Genomic DNA, 21904 nt, shown 5'->3' with positions numbered 1-21904 from the left:
TCCCTTTTGTCTGTGTTCCAGGTTTTCTGTCTCAGCTGGTCTCTGACAAGCCCCTGACTGAATGCATCCGTGCTGGCCACTATGCAGCAAGTGTCATAATTAGGCGGACTGGCTGCACCTTTCCTGAGAAGCCAGACTTCCACTGATGAAAAAGCAGGAAACCGCAGCCCAGGAGTACAGACGCTGCCCTGATGGCTTCCTGAGAATTCCCATATTAATAAAGAAGAAAATTAAATGCTACCTTTCCTACTATAATAATGTTCATCTTAATTTAGAGGGTACAGTAGTACACACTAGAATCTTTATTCTCTCAGCAACCTAAAATCGGAGGTTTATTTCCATAGTTTGATAGTGCCACTTAAATGTCAATTAAACAGGAATATAACATCTCAATAGAAATTTTGTTTCATTTTTATTACTTTGTAAATTCATGTGTACTTAGTAAAGTGATCATTTTTTTACATTTCTGCTTTGAATGCAGACGCAATTTAATATGATAGATTTTTTAAAGGAATTAAAGATAATATCAGTATATAAATCTTTAGCTTTTATACAAGTATATTTAATTCAGAAGTGTGTGTACACATATATACACACATATGTTCATATATGTACCACATATATACATGATAAATGGTTAAATAAGGTACAGAAATATTTATCTTGCCAAGTTATGCCAAGTAATTTCTTCAGTGTGTACTCAAACATGTAATAAACTTTGGATAATTAAATAATTTGCCAAATTATAAGCTATATTACAATATTCAAGTCATAATCTTATATTTACTTATGGTACTCTGTAATTTGATACAAATAAAAACTTGTCATATGGGACTTTTTTTCTGTCTTTGCCCTGTGCTCTGCAAACTAAGGAAGAAAGATCATTGTTTAATCCTGGGTCCTGAAATAATGTCTGTTTTGTTGATGGAGACAGAAAGAACAACATAACACATTGAAAAATAACTTAGTATTAGAGACCAGTAAGCCACTGTTTTTTTGTTTTGTTTTGTTTTTGTTTTTGCGGTACTTGGGCCTCTCACTGTTGTGGCCTCTCCCATTGCAGAGCACAGGCTCCGGACGCGCAGGCTCAGCGGCCATGGCTCACGGGCCCAGCCGCTCCACAGCATGTGGGATCTTCCCGGACTGGGGCACGAACCCGTGTCCCCTGCATTGGCAGGCAGACTCTCAACCACTGCGCCACCAGGGAAGTCCCAAGCCACTGTTTTAAGGAAGACAAAATGGTGTAATAGAACCTCCAGGAAATTCCCTGGCAGTCCAGTGGTTAGAACTCCGTGCTTCCACTGCAGGGGGCACGGGTTCAATCCCTGGTCGGGGAACTAAGATCCCACATGCTGTGCACTGCGGCCAAAAAAAAAAAAAAATCTCTAAAAAAAAAAGAACCTCTGGAGTCAGACTTAATTACCTTGATATGACCTTGGGCAAATTACTCAGCCTCTTTGAACTTCAACTTCCTTTCTGTAAAATGGGATCATAACCCCTGTACAACGTCATTGAGATAATTTGAGAGAGAATACTAAGTATAAACTGCTTGTTACAAGTCTAATAAGTACCTACTGTTGTTATCATTATGATTATTGTTGAAGAAAAAAAAAGATAGTTATAAACTGAATTCAAAGCATTCAGGTTTTTGTTTTGTTTGTGTTTAAGTAAACTTTTAGGTCTCCTATGCTTGTTTATCTTTATCATTGTTGAGATATAATTCATATACCATAAAATTTTTCATTTTAAAGTATACAATACAGTGGGCTTTAGTATATTCACAAAGCTGTGCAGCTGTCACCAATATCTAAATCAAGAACACTTGCATCACCCCAAAAGGAAACCCAATTCTCCCCATTCTCTGGTAACCGCTAAACTATTTTCTGACTCTATAGATTTGCCTATTCTTGATATTCATAAAAATGGAGTCATGTGTTCTTTTGTGTCTTGCTTCTTTCACTTAGCATGTTTTCAAAGTTTGCCCACCCTAGGACATTTTCAGTACTTCTTTTTATTGTCAAATAATATTTCTTTAGATATACCATATTTTGTTTATCCATTCATGATGTACATTTCAGTTGTTAACACTTTTGGGCTATTATGAGTCATGCTTCTATTAACAATCACATACAGGTTTTTCATGTGGATGTATGTTTTCAGTTCTTTTAGGTATATACATAGGAGTAGAATTGCTGGACCACATGGTAACCGTACGCTTAACGTTTTGAGAAACTGCCAAACTTTTTTCCAAAGGGACTGCATCATCTTGCCTTCTCACTAACATGGTTTGAGGGTTTCAATTTTTTCACACCCTTGCCAACATTTGATACTCTCTGTTTGATTATAGCCATCTTGGAGGGTATGAAGTGCTATCTCATTGTGGTTTTAAATATATTTATTTTATTTATTTATTTTTGGCTGCGTTGGGTCTTCGTTGTTGTGCACAGGCTTTCTCTAGTTGCGGCGAGCAGGGGTCACTCTTCATTGCGGTGCGCAGGCTTCTCATTGCAGTGGCTTCTCCCGTTGCGGAGCACAGGCTCTAGGTGCGCCGGTTTCAGTAGTTGTGGCTCGTAGGCTCTAGAGCGCAGGCTCAGTAGTTGTGGCGCATGGGCTTAGTTGCTCTGCCGCATGTGGGATCTTCCCAGACCAGGGCTCAAACCCGTGTCCCCTGCATTGGCAGGCGGATTCTTAACCATTGCGCCACCAGGGAAGCCCTTCATTGTGGTTTTAATTTGCATTTTCCTGTTTACTAATGATATTATGTTTATTGATTGACCATTTGTACTTTTTTCTTTGGAGACATGTCTATTCAGATTGCTTGCCCATTTTTTAATTGAGTGGTTTGTCCTTTTGTTGTTGAGTTGTAAGCATTCTTTATATATTCTGGGTATAAGTTTTAGGCATATGATTTACAAATATTTTCTTCCATTCTGTGGGTTGTGTTTCCACTTTCTTGCAGGTATCCTTTGAAGCACAGATATTTTTGTTTGTTTTTGTTTTTGTTTTGGCCATGCTGCACAACTTGTGGGATCTTAGTTCCCCAACCAGGAGTGGAACCCACATCCTGGGCAGTGAAAGCTTGGATTCCTAACAACTAGACCTTCAGGGAATTCCCCAGATGTTTTTAATTTGTATGAAATCCAGTTTATCTTTTTTCTTTTCTTTTTTTTCTTTTTGGTCAATTGTACTTTCAGCTTCATATCTAAGAAGCCATTGCCTAATCCAAGGTCATGAAGAATTACATCTATATTCTCTTTTAAGAGTTTTATGAATTTTGCTCCTACATTTAACTGTTTGATCCATTTCAAGTTTATTTTCGTATATATTTGAGTTGGGAGGTCTAAATTATTTTACTTGTGGCTATCCAGTTGTCCCTGTACCTTTTTTTTTTTTCTTTTTTTTAATTTACTTTTTTTGGCCACCCCTTGTGGCATGTGGGATCTTAGTTCCCTGACCAGGGATCGAACCCGTGCCCCCTGCAGTGGAAGCTCAGTCTTAAACACTGGACCACCAGGGAAGTCCTCCCTGTACCTTATTAAAAAGACTTTTATCCACTACTGAATTGTCTTGGTACCCTTGTCAAAAATTAATTGACCATAAATGTAAGGTTTTATTTCTGGACTCTGTTCCATTGGTCTATATGTCTGTATGTTATCCTTATGCCAATCCAGACTGTCTTGATTACTGGAGCTTTGAGTTTTGAAATCAGGAAGTCTGAGTCCTCCAACTTTGACTCTCAAGGACAATTAGTTTAAGTGCTAGAGTATCATATTAAAACTACTGCAGAATATCTTTCTCTTAGATCAGTAGGTGAGACACTAATAAACCTTTCTTATTCTTTTTTTGATAAGAAAATCCCTTACCCCAAGGCTATTGATCAAGTGCCACTCACCAGCTAAACTTTTATGACAGTCGCTATTTATAGCAGGTTCTAAAGTATGCCTACTGGTAGTAATTAACATGCACACAGATCATGTAACTTTTTTTTTTTTTTTTTTGACTGTGTTGGGTCTTCATTGCTTTGCGCAGGCTTTCTCTGGTTGCGGCGAGCGGGGGCTACTCTTCTTTGTGGCACACGGGCTTCTTCATTGCAGTGGCTTTTCTTGTTGCAAAGCACGGGCTCTAGGCGTGCGGGCTTCAGTAGTTGTGGTGCACAGGCTCAGTAGGTGTGGCTCGCAGGCTCTAGAACACAGGCTTAGTAGTTGTGGCGCACGGGCTTAGTTGCTCCGCGGCATGTGGGATCTTCCCAGACCAGGGCTCGAACGCGTGTCCCCTGCATTGGCAGGCGGATTCTTAACCACTGCACCACCAGGGAAGTCCCACATAACTTTTCTTGTGTTAAAAAAAGTCATTAGGTTGTGTATTTTGTTCTTGGGTTTATGGCATACTTTTTTAGTTTTGGTAAAAGACAAAGGGAAAATAATGGCTAGCCTAGCTGACTGGGTCTCAGGAAAACTGCCTTTAATTGGTTGTTAGGCAATCTCCTCTCTGACCTAAGTTTTTCCATCTTGGAATGAAGAGTAGTTAACCTAGTTCCACTTTATCTCATCCTGGTTTAACAGATAGTTGAGGGAAGACATATAGGATGGGGGAAGAATAATGAAGTTGTCAAGAAGACATGGATTCTGGGCTTCCCTGGTGGTGCAGTGGTTAAGAATCTGCCTGACAATGCAGGGGACATAGGTTTGAGCCCTGGTCCAGGAAGATCCCACATGCCATGGAGGAACTAAGCCCGTGTGCCACAAGTACTGAGCCTGCACTCTAGATCCCGCAAGCCACAGCTACTGAAGCCTGTGCACCTAGAGCCCGTGTTCCTCAACAAGAGAAGCCACTGCAATGAGGAGCCCGCACACCACAACGAAGAGTAGCCCCCACTCACCACAGTTAGAGAAAGCCCACGCACAGCAAAGAAGACCCAATGCAATGCAGCAAAAAATAAATAAATAAATTTATATTTTTTAAAAAAAGACATGGATTCTGACCTCAGGTTCCCTTCAAATAGTTGTGTAACCCTCTTAGTCTGTGTAATTCACAAAATGTAGATGCTTTGGTTATGACATCCCTAAAATATGTACTAGTGGTTTTAACAAGGTTGCCTCTCTGAATGTGGGAAAAGAGGGTTCTTACCAGAGGAGTGAGCCACAAAGACTGAGGCCATTCATTTGTGTGTTACAGTTGGGTAAATCAGGTGGGCACAGGAGACTGATACTTCAAGGGTGAGCCTAGGTGGTCTGGAGAGTTAGAACATTGAAGTTGGCCTAGTCTCAGCGAGTGATCAATTTTGCTTGAAAACTGCTTCCATGAGGTGGAAAAGAAGGTGGTACCAAACATTTGGAGACAGGCTGGATGCCCAAGTATTAGTATAGCAGAGTAGGAGAGAAAGAAAAAGAGCAAGGGTGGCTATTGAGTTTCTTCCTAGTTTTTATATCTACATGATATGTACCTTTATGTACTGCTTTATTTCCTCGAATCAGAGAAGAGTAACTTTCTTTTTCGATCAGGGTGAGAGAAATACATTCTTTATCTTAAATAAAGTCCAAGCACCCTTGGCTAAAAACTATTATTCTTACCCATTTTGCAAAGCAAGTATTGTAATTCTTTACCCTTTCAGAAAGAGATGCATAATATAGATTGTCTTAGACATACACAAGCCTACAGAGAAAGTATATGTTTGGCTTGCAGTCTGATAATACCACCAGTGCTGAAATATAAAAATATGCACTTATTTCTGTTACTCCATTACCTTCAGAAAAAGTGTCCATTTAATAATATTTCCACTGGATAAAGTAGGTTTAAAATGTAAACAATTTCTTTATGATTCAGTAATAGTTCTATGTGCACGTCCTTCGCTTTGTGTCCCCTTGGTCAAGTTCTTGAACTGCCCTGAGCCTTGGTTTTCTCAACTCAAAAGGAGGAAAATATATCCACCCCCAGTGAGACAGTGTTAAGAGAATATGAGAGTAAAAACATTTTCTAAATAGTACAATAAATTTAAATGTGAAGTAGTTTGATATTTTACAAAAACACCAAAGCAACCCAATGGGAAAAGGAAAATCTTTTCAATAGACAATGCTATTACAACTTGATTTTATTTTTACTTTTTATTGGAGTATAGTTGATTTACAATGTTATGTTAGTTTCAGGTGTACAGCAAAGTGAATCAGTTATACACATACATGCATCCACACTCTTTTTTAGATTCTTTTCCCATATAGGCCATTATAGAGTATTGAGTAGAGTTCCCTGTGTTATACGATAGGTCCTTATTAGTTATCTATTTTATATATAGTAATGTTTATATGTCAATCCCAATCTCCCATTTTATCCCTACCCCTTTACCCCCTAGAAACCATAAATTCGTTTTCTACAACTGTAACTATTTCTGTTTTGTAGATAAGTTCATTTGTACCCTTTTTCTTAGATTCCACATATACACGATATCATGATATTTGTCTTTCTCTGTTTGACTTCACTCAGTATGACAATCTCTAGGTCCATTCATGTACAACTTGATATCTTTATGGGGAAAAATGAACCTTTGGCCCCTTACCTTATACCATACATAAAAAATAAAGATGGATCACGGCCATAACATAAAAGCGAAAATGATTATGCTCCTAGAAGAAAACAGGAGACTATTTTAACATCTTGGGGGTAGGCAGAAGTTTCTTAGAGAGGACTTTGAAAGCGCTAACCACGAAAGAAAAAATATTGATAAATCGAATTCCAAAAAAATTTTAACTATTTGTTCATGAAGACAGCATTAAGAGGGAGGGTGGGAGGGAGACGCAAGAGGGAGGAGATATGGGGATATATGTATACATATAGCTGATTCACTTTGTTATACAGCAGAAACTAACACAACATTGTAAAGCAATTATACTCCAATAAAGATGTTTAAATTGATTAAATTTTTTTTAAAAAAAGACACCATTAAGAATATGAATAAACAAGCCACAGGCCAGGATAAAATAGTTGCAACACATATAATGTCTAAAAAAGAACTTATATCCAGAATATATTAAAAACTCTAATTCAGGGCTTCCCTGGTAGCGCAGTGGTTGAGAGTCCGCCTGCCGATGCAGGGGACACGGGTTCGTGCCCCGGTCCGGGAAGATCCCACATGCCGCGGAGCGGCTGGGCCCGTGAGCCATGGCCGCTGAGCCTGCGCGTCCAGGGCCTGTGCTCCGCGACGGGAGAGGCCACAGCAGTGAGAGGCCCGCGTACCGCAAAAAAAACAAAAACAAAAAAAACTCTAATTCAGTAATGAAAAGACAAAATAAAATATATGAATAGCCAATAAGCACATGATAAAGTGTTCAACATCATTAGTCATGAGAGAAATGAACATTAAAACCTCAGTGAGATACTGCATTAGAATGACTAAAATTTAAGTGACAACACCAAATGTTGGAGAGGATGTGAAGCAGCATTGCCAGTTGGAGTGTAAAATGGAACAACCACTTTGGGAAAAGGCATGGAAGTTTCTTATAAAGTTAAACACACCTATTCTTTGACTCCAGCCATTCCACTCCTGGTATTTATGCAAGAGAAGTGAAAGCATATGTCCACATAAAGACTTGAATTCGAATATTTATAGTCTTTTTATTCATTGTTGCCAAAAGCTAGAAACTGGGTAGTTGTCCAACAGCAGGAGAAAAGATATAAAGTGTGGTATATTCAAACGATGGAATAATACTCAGCAAGAGAAGGAAATTACTACTAATACAACATGAATCAATCTCAAAAACACTTTAACTGGGTGAAAGAAGCCAAATACGAAAGAGTGCATACTGTAAGATTCCCAGTATGTGAAGTTCTAGAACAGGTAAAACCAACCTACAGTGAGAAAGACCAGAACAAGTGCTGCTTTGTGGGAGAGGAGGGAAGGGAAACTGACTGCGAAGGGAAATGAGAGGACTTTCTAAGCTAATGGTGATGTGATCATAGGGGTTACACAGGTATATGCATTTGCCAAAACTCAGAGAATGTCCCACTTAAGTTGCATGATTTTTAAATCTCACACACACACAAACTAAGCTAATGTTGAAGTCTAGTTAATGATATGCATATTGGGGCTTCCCTGGTGGCGCAGTGGTTGAGAGTCCGCCTGCCTATGCAGGGGAAATGGGTTCGTGTCCCGGTCTGGGAAGATCCCACAAAAAAAAAAAAAAAAAAAATGATATGCATATTGATAGATTATGAAGTGTATTGATGTCTTTAACTTGCAATGAAGTGCATCAAATAATAAGATGAATGGAAAGAGGGATGGTAAGATGGGTAGATAAGTGATAAGGCAAATACAACAAAATGTTAATTGTAGAATCTAGGTAGTAAATATATGTGGTAATACAGGTAGTAAATAGTTGGATGTTTGTTGTATAATTTTCAATATTTCTGTATGGTTGAAATCTGTCCTAATGTTTGAAGAATATAAAGTACTTAAGTAGGAAAACCTAATAAAATTTTTAAATTGAAGTATAGCTGATTTACAATATTATATTAGTTTCAGGTGTACAGCAAAGTGAGTCAGTTTTATTTTTTTAGATTATTTTCCTTTTTAGGTTATTACAAGATATCGAATATAATTCCCAGTGCTATACAGTAAATCTTTGTTGCTTATCTGTTTTATGTAGTTGGTATCTGTTAATCCCATATTCCTAATTTTCCCTCCCCTACATTTCCCCTTAGATAACCATAAATTTGCTTTGTGTCTGTGAGTCTGTTTCTGTTTTGTATATAGATTTCATTTGTATTATTTTTTAGATTCCACATATAAGTGATATCGCATAGTATTCATCTTTCTCTGTCTCATTTATTTCACTAAGTATAACATTCTCTAGGTCCATCCATGTTGCTACAAATGGCAATATTTCATTCTTTTTTATGGCCGAGTAATATTCCATTGTGTATGGAATACACAGATGGGGCACTTGGATTGTTTCCATGTCTTGGCTATTGAAAACCTTTTCAATTTGATTGATGGCAGCATCTCATGAAGAAGATAAAAGACCACATGATACAAAACCACATATAAATTTACTTCAAAGTAATTTTTGCATGAATTCCATGACAAAATTAGCCAGTCCTGGGCTGCTGCAGGGTTTCTTGGGGCTACCACAACCTCCAGTCTCCTCTTCTGAGTATGGAACACCCTCTCCTCATCCCCTAACCCACCTGGCAATTGGAATATTCACCTCTGCAAACACCAACCAGACCTCTTCCCATCCAGACTCCTAAACCCACTGCAAACTGCTTCTGCCTTCTCTGAAGCATCCCTTCTCCTGATCATCAGAAAATTCCTAATTGTCAAATCTAATGGCCAGTTTTCAATCCTTATCCTATCTCATCTTCTCTCAGCATCTGACTTGGAGAACCACACTCTCTTGAGACCTCTTACTCCCTTGACTTTCAGAAAACCACTTTTTCCTCATTATATTGCCTCTTTTACAGCCTCTTTTTAGCCTGCTTTAGGAACACCTCTGTCCTTTTCTTCAGTGTCAAGGAGCCTCCACCCCCACAAGCTTTTTGTCACTCTATCAGCTCCTCCTAGGTGTCCAATTTGACTGCCACAAATTCACCTATCATCTAATTACTCCCAAATCTCTGTTTCTAACCCTGATCTCCTCTCAAGCTTTAGGCTCAAAACCTACGGGTCAACCCCTTGGGATATTCTGCAGACAAGTTGATTATCAAAACAGAACTCAACTTCTCTTGAACTCCCCAGCCCAGTCGATTCTTCCTACTTGTTCTATCTTCATTAATAGAAGTAATTCTTCCCGACTTTTCCCTTCCTCACCCATTTATCTAATTGATCACCAAGTTCTGTCAGTTCTACCTCTCCTAAATCTCTTCCTCACCTCCTCATTCTCTCAGGTGTAATTTAGACCTTTATCGTGTCTAACTAATTTGCCCAACTCTAGTTCTTCCCCTTCATTAGTCATCCTCCCTCACCATGGGGCATGCCTTGCTAAAGAAGACACACAGTCATATTCCCTGGTCTGTTTAAATTCCTTGACCATCCACCCCTTAACCACTGTAACAGCCTTCCTACTGCCATCCCTCTTCATAACCCTTCACTGCAGCCCAAACGTACCTTATAACTACACTCATGCCTCCATCTGGATTCCTCTTTTCATACTGTAACTACTCAAGTTTAAAGATCCAGTTCAAAAGTCAAATCCTTTAAAAAGTTTTCTCTAAACCTCTCAGGCAATTAGTTGCTGCTCCAACCTTTTTTCTCTCAAAGTACATTGCATATTTTTATTGTAGTTTATACAATCATAATGTATCATAATTTTTATTGGTGTCTATGTCTTCTTCTAAAGCAGAACTATCCACTGCCACATAGTGCATGCTCAATAAATGTTTGCTCAGGGAAGGCTTTTCTCACTTCTCCAGATCTCCTCAGTGAGTTACTTAGAGATGGCAGGGTCACCAAGGATTTTAGCTGCTAGAACAACTATAATTGTTACTATGTGGTTATACTTCTGCTCACATTCTCCATACTGGAACTCTTCCTGCCTATCTATGTAGCTCCATTCTTAGAAGTCTGTCCCCTAAGCAAGCAAGAGAAAAGAGTACCCAGGTTGCCACAGTTGGACCATCTTCTCTCCCCCTCCCCAGTCATATTATCTACATGCACATAAATGAAACGTGATCGTGTAATCTGGTGTAAGTTTTTATCCTTTGTAACTTTGATCCTTTTTGAACTCAGAAAAAACTAAAGTGTAGGAGACCTGGAATTTGAGGACTGCGCTCTAGTCTAATCCCTGCACTGCCTAGCAAGTGAGGGGGAAAATGATTCCATCATTCCGAGCTTCAGTGTCTCTTCTTTAAAATGACTTGGAGTGAGACATTTGTAAAGACCTAGCACAATGTATAAATATGCAGTAGTTAGTTATTCAACAAATATTCACTGACTGCTTACTAAGTATCAAGTAAAGTGCTAGGTGCAGGTATATTGCCCTCAATAAAAATGTGAGTTTGTTTTCTTGTAAATGTATTTTAGACTTTTTTTTTTTTTTAATATTCTGTATAGTACTGTTTCCTCCCCACCCTGTCCTCCCTTGGCCAAAATAATTTTTCTCTGAATTCCTCCTTTAAGGTCTACTAAGTAGCATGGAGCGGTGGTTAACAGCATGAGCTTTAAAACAGACTTTCAAGGTTTGAATCCTGGGTCTACCAGTTTTTAGCTGTGAGACTTTGGGTAAGTTGCTTAACTTCTTGATGTTTTGCTTTCTGTGTTGTTAAAGTACAATAATACCTATTCCATTAGGTTGTTATAAAGAATAAAAGTGTTAATACATGTAAGTCTTTAAATGTTATCTGGCATTAAGTAAAGTGCTTAAGAAGTGGTAGCTATTATTATTTGCAATCTATGGTTCATAGTGTCCTCACCTTGCCACGAAAATCATTTCATGGCAAGGTATAAGAAAGCAACTAAAGACCTCATTTTTCTTTCTTTAAAAAATATTTTTAAAATTTATTTATTTATTTTGGCTGCACTGGGACTTACTTGCAGCACACGGGATCTTTGTTGTGGCATGTGTGATCTTTTTAGTTGTGGCATGCGGACTTTTAGTTGCTACATGTGAACGCTTTTAGTTGCGGCATGCATGTGGGATCTAGTTCCCTGACCAGGGATCAAACCCGGGCGCCTAATTTGGGAGCATGGAGTCTTACCCACTGGACCACCAGGGAAGTCCCCAAGACCTCATTTTTCATTTATATTCCTTTAAATAACTCTGCTTAGAAATTTTCTTATACACCTGCACTGTCCAACATGGTAGCTACTAGCATTATGTGACTACTGATTGGAAGAGTAGGGTTGCAAGCAAACCAGATTTTAAGAACTTAGATGAGAGACATCAGTGAAAATAACAGAGTAAGGAACACCTAAATTCTTCTGCGCTAAAAGTGCACCTAAAAACTGGCAAAAACTGTCAGAATCAACTTTTTCAGAACTCTGGACAGTAATCAAAAGCTTGAAGCAGCTTGGGGGACTTTCCTGGTGGTACAGTGGTTAAGAATCCGCCTGCCAATGCAGGGAACACGGGTTCGTGCCCTGGTCCAGGAAGATCCCACATGCCGTGGAGCAGCGAAGCCCGTGTGCCACAGCTACTGAGCCTGTGCTCTAGAGCCCGTGAGCCACAACTACTGAGCCCGCATGCCACAACTACTGAATCCCACGTGCCTGCAGCCCATACTTCGCAACAAGAGAAGCCACCGCAATGAGAAGCCCACGTACCGCAACAAAGAGTAGCCCCCGCTCACTGCAACCAGAGAAAGCCCGCACACAGCAATGAAGACCCAACGCAGCCAAAAATAAATAAATGAAATAAATTTAAAAACAAACAAACAAACAGACTTCTCATTAGACTTGGAATAGAAAGGAACTTCCTCAACATGAAAAAGAGAATCTACAGAAACCCTAAGTTAGCGTCACATTTAATGGTGAAAAACTGAATAGTTTCCCCCTAAGATCAGGAACAAGATAAGGATATATGCTCTCCCCATTTCTGTTCAATATTATATTAGAGGTACTGGCCACTCTGGTGTCAGGCAAGAAAAAAAGAAAGCAGCCAGGTTGGAAACCCTAAGTTAGCGTCACATTTAATGGTGAAAAACTGAATAGTTTCCCCCTAAGATCAGGAACAAGATAAGGATATATGCTCTCCCCATTTCTGTTCAATATTATATTAGAGGTACTGGCCACTCTGGTGTCAGGCAAGAAAAAAAGAAAGCAGCCAGGTTGGAGAAGTAAAACTGTCTATTTGCAGACAATACAATTGCCTATGTAGAAATCCAATGGAATTAGAAAAAAAGCAACTGAAACTAATAAGTGCGTTTAGCGAAGTTGAAGGATACAAGATTAATATATAAAAATTGCATTTCTGTATTCTAACAGTGAAAATGAGAATTTTAAATTAATAAAATGTCACTTACTAAAACATAAAATATGTGAAATACTTGGGGATAAATCTGACAAAATATGTGAAAGTCCTTTACACTGGAAACTAGAAAACACTGCTGAGAGAAATTAAAGAAGACCTAAATAAAAATAAATGATAGACCTTCATGGGTTGAAGAAAACACTGTTAAGATATCAGTTGTCCCCAAGTTGATCTATAGAAGCTATTCAATCACAATAAAAAATCCAGTACTCTTTTTTATGCAAACTGACAAGCTGATTCTAAAATTTGTATGGAAATACACAGGACTTAGAATAGGCAAAACAACTTTGAAAAAGAAGAGCAAAGTCAAAGGGTTTACTTTACCTGATTCAAGACGCATTCTAAAGCCACAGTAATCAAGACAGGGTGGCATTGGCATAAAGATTGACAGATAAATGGAGCAGAGTCCAGAAATAGAACCATATGGATACGGACCAGTGATTCTTTAACAGCTTTATAAATATAATTTACAAGCCATACTCTTCACCCATTTAAAGTGTACAGTTCATTGTTTTTTAGTAAGTTCACAGGGTTATGCAGTGATCCCCGCTATCTATGGAAATTTTTTTTGTTTTTTGTTTTGTTTTGGCCACACAGCACAGCATGCAGGATCTTAGTTCCCTGACCAGGGACTGAACCCGTGCCCCCTGCAGTGGTAGTGCAGAGTCCTAACCATTGGACCACCAGGGAATTCCCATCTATGGAACATTTTTGTCCACTGAAAAAGAAACCCTCTACTTCTTAGCAATCACTCCCCATTTCCCCTGCTACCTTCCCCTTAACCCTAAGCAACCACTAATCTGCTTTCGTCTCTCCAGGTTTGCTTATTCTGGACATTTGGCATAAACAGAATCATATAATATTTGATCTTCTGTGGCTGTCTTCTTTCACTTTGCATAATTTTTTCAAGGTCCATCTATATTATACCATGCATCAGTACTCCATTCTTTATGATTGCTGAATAATATTGTATCATGAGGATATATCACATTTTCTTTATTCATTCATCAGTTGATGGACACCAGGTTGTTCCTACTTTTTGGCTACTATGAATAGTGCTGCCATGGACATTTGTGTACAAATTTTTGTGTACATATGTTTTCATTTCTCTTGGATATATATGTAGGGGGTGTAATTATTGAACATATTTCACTTTTTAAAGGACCTGCAAAACTGTTTCCCAAAACAGCCAAAAACTTTTACATTCCCACCAGCGTTATATTAAGGTTCCAGTTTCTCCATATCCTGCCAACACTTGTTATTGCTTGTCTTTATTATACCCGTTGTAATAAAAGTGAAGTGGTATATCTTTTTTTTAATTGTGGTAAAATATATATAACATAAAATATGCCCTTTTAAGTATACAATTTAGTGGCATTAATTACATTCACAATGTTTTGCAACCATTACCACTATCTATTTCCAAAACTTTTCCATGACCCCAGTCAGAAACTCTGTACCCATTAGGCAATAAAATCCCATTCCCCTTGCTCCCAGCCCCTGGCAACCTCTAATATACTTTCTCTTGCAATTAATTTGCCCATTTTAGATATTTTATACAAGTGAAATCATACATTTTTTGCCTTTTTATCTCTGGTTTATTTCACTTAGCATAATGTTTTCAAAATTTATCCATGGTATGGCACATATTAGCTATCGTTCCTTTTTATGGCTAAATACTATTCCACTATATGTCTATACCACCTCTTGTTTACCCATTCACCTCTTGATGAACACTTGAATTCTTTCTACCTTTTGGATATTGTGAATAATGCTACAGTAATTATTATCATATAAGAATGTGTTTGAGTTCCTGTTTTCAATTGCTTTGGATATATACCTAGGAGTAGAATTACAGGATCATCTGGTAATTGTATTTTTAATTTTTTGAGAAACCCCCAAACTGTTTTCCACAGTGGCTTAGCTATTTTACATTCCCAGCAGCAATGTGCGAGATTTCCAATCTCTCCACATTCTCATCAACATTTTTAATTTTCTGGTTATTGTTGTTTTTCAGTATTGTTTTTATTATTATAGCCATCCTAGTAGGTGTGAAGTGGTATCTCATTGTGGTTTTGATTTACATTTCCCTAATGATTAATGATGTTGAGCATCTTTTCATGTGTTATCAACCATTTATAAATCTTCTTTAGATGAATATATTTTCAAATCATTAGCTCATTTTTTTTAATTAATTAATTTATTTATGGCTGCATTGGGTCTTCGTTTCTGAGTAGGGGTTTTCTCTAGTTGGGGCGAGCAGGGGCTATTCGTTGTTGTGGTGCACAGGCTTCTCATTGTGGTGGCTTGTCGTTGCAGAGCACGGGCTCTAGGCTCATGGACTTCAGCAGTTGTGGCATGCGGGCTTCAGTAGTTGTGGCTCGTGGGGTCTAGAGCACAGGCTCAGTAGTTGTGGCACACGGGCTTAATTGCTCTGCAGCATGTGGGATCTTCCCAGACTAGGCCTTGAACCCGTGTCCCCTGCATTGGCAGGCAGATTCTTAACCACTATGCTACCAGGGAAGCCCTTTAGCCCATTTTTTAATTGGCTTATGTCTTGTTATTAAGTTGTTAATTTTTTTTGTATATTCTGGGTGGAATTCCTTTTCAGAAATATGATCTGCACATTTTTTCTTCCATTCTGTAGGTTGTCTTTTCACTTTCTTGTTGGCATTATTTGTAGCACAGAAGATTCTAATTTTGATTTTTTGGGGGGCCAAGTTGCATGGCTTGCCAGATCTTAGTTCCCCAACCAGGGGTCAAACCCGGTGGCCCCTGCAGTGGAAACTTGGAGTCCTAACCACTGGACTGCCAGGGAATTCCCAGAAGATTCTAATTTTGATGTAGCCCAACTTATCTATTTTTTTCTTTTGTCACTTGTGCTTTTGGTGTCATACCTAAGAAATTATTGCCTAACCCAAGGTCACAAATATTTACTTTTCATTTTCTTATAAACTTTTTTTAGTTTTAGCTCTTACATTTAGGTCTATGAGTTATTTTGAGTTAATTTCTGTGTATGGTGTGAGGTAGGGGCTTCACCTTCATTCTTTATATATGAACATCCAGTTGTTGCAGCACTATTTGTTGAGAAGATTATTCTCTCAACAAATAGTAAATTATCTTGTAACCCTTGTCAAAAAGCAAATGATGATAATTGTACATGTTTATTTCTGAAATTTTATTTCTATGGCAACAGACTTTTGTTAAAAGTCCAAAAGCAATTTGGTGGAGAAAGAATAGGTTTTTTCAACAAATGCGGCTGGAATAAGTAGCACCATAGATAGTCCTATGCCAAAAAACCAAACAAACAAACCAAAAAAGAAAAATTAAAAAACCTTCAATCCATATCTCACAATCTATATCTTACATATCTCGTACACAAAAATTATCTCAAAATTTGCCATTTACCTATATATAAAGCCTAAAACTATGAAACTTCTACAAAAGAAACAGGAGAAAATCGTTGTGGTCAATTATACAAAGAAAAAAATTTAGGTACGACACCATAAGCATAATCCCCAAAAGGAAAATCAATAATTTGGACTTTATCAAAATTAAAAGTTCTGGGAGTTCCCTGGTGGCCTAGTGGTTAAGATTTGATGCTGTCACTGCCATAGCCCATATACGATCCCTGGTTAGAGAACGGAAATCCCACAAGCTGCACAGCCAAAATATTAAAAAAAAAATTAAAAAGCTCTGCTCTTCAAAGGACACTGTTAAGAGAATGAAAAGATAAGCCCCAGAATGGAAAAATATATTTTCAAAACACATATCTGATAAAGGACTTGCATCAAGAATATATAACAAGCTCTTTGTTATGCTCAATAAAAAAGCCATTTTTATAAATAGAGAAATATCTGAACACGCACTTCATCAAATAAGCACATGAAAAGATGCTCAGCATCACTGGTAATTAAGAGAATGCAAATTAAAATCAGAAATAGATACCTCTTTACACCTATTAGAATCAATAGAATTTTTTTTTTTAATTTATTTATTTTTGGCTGTGTTGGGTCTTCGTTGCTGCACGCAGGCTTTCTCTAGTTGCCGCAAGCGGGAGCTACTCTTTGTTGCGGTGCACAGGCTTCTCATTGTGGTGCCTTCTCTTGTTGCAGACCACAGGCCCTAGATGCACGGACTTCAGTAGTTGTGGCACACAGGCTGAGTAGTTGTGGTTCACGGCCTCTAGAGCACAAGCTCAGTAGTTGTGGCACACGGGCTTAGTTGCTCTGTGGCATGTGGGATCTTCCCGGACCAGGGCTCGGACCCATGTTCCCTGCGTTGGCAGGCGGATTCTTAACCACTGCGCCACCAGGGAAGCCCCTAGAATCAACAGAATTTTTAAAACTGACCATATCAAGTATACGTGAAGATGTGGAGGAACTGGGACTCTCATACACAGCTGGTTGGAATATAAAATGGTGCAATCAGGGCTTCCCTGGTGGTGCAGTGGTTGAGAGTCCGCCTGCCGATGCAGGGGACACGGGTTCGTGCCCCGGTCCAGGAAGATCCCACATGCCCTGGAGCGGCTTGGCCCGTGAGCCATGGCCGCTGAGCCTGCGCGTCCGGAGCCTGTGCTCCGCAACGGGAGAGGCCGCAGCGGTGAGAGGCCCGCGTACTGCAAAAGAATGGTGCAACCACTTTGGAAAGGAGTTTAGAAGTTTCGTAAAATGTAGGATATATACCTACCACATAATCCAGACTCTCCATTCAGATATTTACCCTGCCAAAATGCAAGAGTATGTCCATATAAAGACTTGTACATGAATGTTCATAGCAGCTTTATTTGTAATAGCCCTAAACTAGAAACAACCCAAATATCCATCAATAGGTGAATGAATGAACAAATTTATATATATCTATAAGTACTACTCGTCAACAAAAATAAATAAATTATTGATCTGTTCAACATGGATGAATCTTAAAATAAGTATGCTCACTGAAAAAAGCCAGACAAAAAGGAGTACATGTTGTGTGATTCCATTTATGTAAAATTCTATAAAATGCAAACTAAACCATAGTGACAGAAATCAGATCAGTGTTTGCTTGGGAATAATAGGGTAATGGAGTGGGGAGGGATGGGAAGAATGGATTTCAAAAAGGCATGAGGGAAATTTTGTAGTGATGGATATGATCATTATATTGATTGTTGTTATGGCTTTACAGGTATATATATATATGTCAAAACTTATCAAATTAAATACTTCATATAGGTACATAGGTACATTTCATTGTAAATCAGTTATACCCCAATAAAGCTATTTTTTAAATTACATATATGTTGATACTATAAAATGGTACAGCCATTTTTGACAGTCAGGCAGTTGCTCAAAAAGCTAAACGTGGAGCTTCCCTGGTGGCGCAGTGGTTGAGAGTCCGCCTGCCGATGCAGGGAACATGGGTTCGTGCCCCAGTCCGGGAAGATCCCACATGCCACAGAGCGGCTGGGCCCGTGAGCCGTGGCCGCTGAGCCTGTGCGTCCAGAGCCTGTGCTCTGCAACGGGAGAGGCCACAACAGTGAGAGACCCGCGTACCGCAAAAAAAAAAAAAAAAAAAAAAAGCTAAACGTGAAGTTATCGTCTAACCCAGCAATTTCACTTCTACATAACTGTCCAAAAGAAATAAAAACACGTTCCACACAAAGAATGCTCCAGAGCAGCATTATTCAAAATAGCCAAAAATCAGAAGCAACTCAGATGTCCATCAACTGATCAATGGATAAACAAATATGCTATATCCATACGATGGAATATTATTCGGCCATAAAAAGGAATCAAATACTGATAGATGCTACGACATGAATGAACCTCAAAATATTTATGCTAAGTGAAAGAGCCATCACAGAACACCACATATTATATGACCCCATTGATACAGAAAGTCCAGAATAGGAAATTCTATAGAGATTGAAAGTAGATGAGCAGTGGACTAGGCCTAAGTGTAGGGGAGAATGGGAAGTGACTGCTTATGGGTACAAGTTTTCTGTTGGGGATGATGAAAACTTCTAAAATTAGATTACATGATTGCACAACTCTATAAATATACTAAAAAAACATTGAATCATATGCTTTAACATGTGAACTTTATGGTATGTAAATTATATCTCAAAAAAACTGTGAAAAATTACATATATGGCTGGCATTCTATTTCTGTTGGACAGTGCTGTTTCAGAGAAACACAGCTTGGTGCAAAATATGGGCCAAAGGTAAATAGGAGGACATAGTGGTGCTCATTATGCGCCTTCCCTGCATATGTTAAGTGTTCTACAAATATTTGCTCATTGTTAACATAGGACAAATGCTGCAGGCAATAAAAATATATTAGAGGTAATTTTTTGACCCCAGGATTTTTTAAAACTATCATGTGTAAAAGATTTTAAATACTCCATTTACATTTGCTAAGCAATAATTAAATTCTCTAAAATCGGCTTGAATATACAAATTACATTCAAGTTTTGGATAGTTTTTAAGGATTTTTCTGTAATCGCTAAGGATGCTTTCCCCAACTCTACCCGCACCCCCCACCCCCCACCCCGCATCTACATCAGGGTTTCCTTTCCATCTTGCAGATTGCTACCTTGGAAAAACTCAGACAGAAGCAAGTTTTCTAATCAAGTGCCACCTAATGGTGTGTCAGTATTCGGCTATATCAAATCCGAAATCCACCAAACGAATTTTACTAAGTTTGATGCCAGAATCAAACAACTTTATAGGTCATAAGCTAAAAGCATGATGTCTGTGTGAGTTTGGGGCATGATGGTGGCTGGTAGTTTATTTTTTCCAAAGGGGTGGAACTGTCTTCCACTTCTTCTTCAAAGGAAATGATCATTCTAAAATATCCCACATAGAAAATAGAGATGAAAGCTTTGATAAACATAATGGTCCCACACACAAAAATGTCTAAGCCCTAATTCCTAAAACCTATGAGCATATTATGTAACATGTCAAAAGGGACATTGCCGATGTAATTAAAGTTGTAAACTTTAAAATAGAGATTATTCTATTTGATCTGGTGAGCCCAGTCTAATCACATGAGCCTTTACAAACAGAGAACTTTCTCCAGTAGGAGGCAGGAGAGCTGAGGCAGAAAGAGAAGTGAGACAGACTCGAAGCATGAGGACTCAGTGCATCATTGCTGGCTTTGAAGATGTAGAAGCAATGTAACAAGGAAAATTTAAGGAGCTGAGAGGGGCTCCAGGCTGACAGCCAGACAGGAAACTAGCCCTCAGCCATACAACCACAAGGAACTGTATTTCACTAACAGCAAAGGTGAACGTATAAGTGGATTCTTTCCCAGAGTCTCCAGAAAGGAATAAAGCCCTGCTCACATCTTGATTTTGACATTTTGAGATCTGAAGGTGAGTACCTTGCCAAGCCCACCAGACATTTTTTTTAAATAAATTTATGTATTTATTTATATTTATTTTAATAATTTTTTTTTTTTTAATTTTTTTCCAGTACGCGGGCCTCTCACTGTTGTGGCCTCTCCCGTTGCGGAGCACAGGCTCCAGACGCGCAGGCTCAGCGGCCATGGCTCACGGGCCCAGCCGCTTCGTGGCATGTGGGATCTTCCCGGACCGGGGCGCGAACCCATGTCCCCTGCATGGGCAGGCAGACTCTCAACCACTGCGCCACCAGGGAAGCCCTATTTATTTATTTATTTATTTATTTATTTATTTATTTATTTATTTATTTATTTATTTATTTATTTATTTTTGGCTGCATTGGGTCTTAGTTGCTGCGCGCGGGCTTTCTCTAGTTGCAGCAAGTGGGGGCTACTCTTCGTTGCAGTGCATGGGCTTCTCATTGCGGTGGCTTCTCTTGTTGCAGAGCACAGGCTCTAGGCGTGCAGGCTTCAGTAGTTGTGGCACACGGGCCCAGTAGTTGTGGCTCACGGGCTCTAGAGCACAGGCTCAGTAGTTGTGGCGCACAGGCTTATTTGCTCCGCGGCATGTGGGATCTTCCCAGACCAGGGCTCGAACCCATGTCCCCTGCATTGGCAGGTGGATTCTTAACCACTGCGCCGCCAGGGAAGTCCCCCCACCAGACTTCTGACTACAGAACAGTGAGATAATAAATGGGTGTTGTTTTATGTTTTGGCAATTTGTTACACAGCAATAGAAAACTAATACAAGAGCTATCGGAAGGGGGTTTAGGAGCCCCATGTGCTTAAAAAGTTCTTAGGGAAGGTAAGGGGGAAGGTGCTTAAATTTAAAAATTGGAAGACACATTCAGAGATATAAATAAAAACATTATGAGAAGGATTATATTGTATCACAGAACCAGGGTTTGGGGCTCACGGGTTGGCTGTGATATTGAACTCTGCAGCAGGCATGGAACTGGCCTGATAGATTTAGCTACCATTGTACAAATTCAGAAGGACTCATAGAATGAAGACAAGAAGTGGGACCCTTATTTATATCTGATGTCGGGGGATTCTTTGAGAAAGTAACAACAATGGTACTACTGCTTTTTGCCCTCAGCTTGTCATTACTGGAGTTTTCTACTTAACTCATACAAAGCCAGTCGGTCACACCTGCCCCAAAGCATTAGTCCAGTCTTGTACTGGCCAAGAGTATGAACAGCTCTAAGATGAGGGCATACTTGGTGTCCTCCCTGGAAAAAAAGCCAGTCCTTTCAGGAAGTGAACATACAAGGCCACTGTTCTCCCATGAGGGGACAGGACCAAAACAAGAAACACATTGTTTTTTCCTATAGTACTTTTCTTTTAATGAGTTCTTTTCTTTTCTTTTTCTTTTTTAAAATTTATTTTATTTACTTATTCTTTTTTGGATGTGTTGGGTCTTTGTTGCTGCGTGCAGGCTTTCTCTAGTTGCGGCGAGCGGGGGCTACTCTTTGTTGTGGTGCGCAGGCTTCTCAGTGCAGTGGCTTCTCTTGTTGTGGAGCACAGGCTCTAGGTGCATGGGCTTCAGTAGTTGTGGCTCGCAG

At 39.1% G+C, this 21904-nt stretch overlaps 1 protein-coding gene across 8 annotated transcripts in view; it reads left to right on the top strand.

Moving 5' to 3' along the window:
- The window catches only part of ADK (adenosine kinase), a 502280-nt gene extending 481393 nt beyond the window's left edge, over positions 1–20887 (top strand). For 6 of the 8 annotated variants that reach the window (XM_079900202.1, XM_079900203.1, XM_079900199.1 and 3 more), the window contains one exon: positions 22–1725. In XM_079900202.1, coding sequence (XP_079756328.1) covers positions 22–146 — 125 coding nt within the window. In that variant the 3' untranslated portion in view covers positions 147–1725. Of the gene's footprint in view, positions 1–21; positions 1726–11107; positions 11210–20018 lie in introns of those variants that run through there. The other 2 variants (XR_013824279.1, XR_013824278.1) reach the window with 2 other exon arrangements.
- The last annotated feature ends 1017 nt before the right edge of the window (positions 20888–21904 follow it).

Source organism: Stenella coeruleoalba, assembly GCF_951394435.1.
Source record: "Stenella coeruleoalba genome assembly, chromosome: 16".
NCBI classification, from domain to species: domain Eukaryota; kingdom Metazoa; phylum Chordata; class Mammalia; order Artiodactyla; family Delphinidae; genus Stenella; species Stenella coeruleoalba.
Note: the sequence above shows the minus strand (reverse complement) of the source record. Positions and strands in the feature narration are given on the sequence as shown.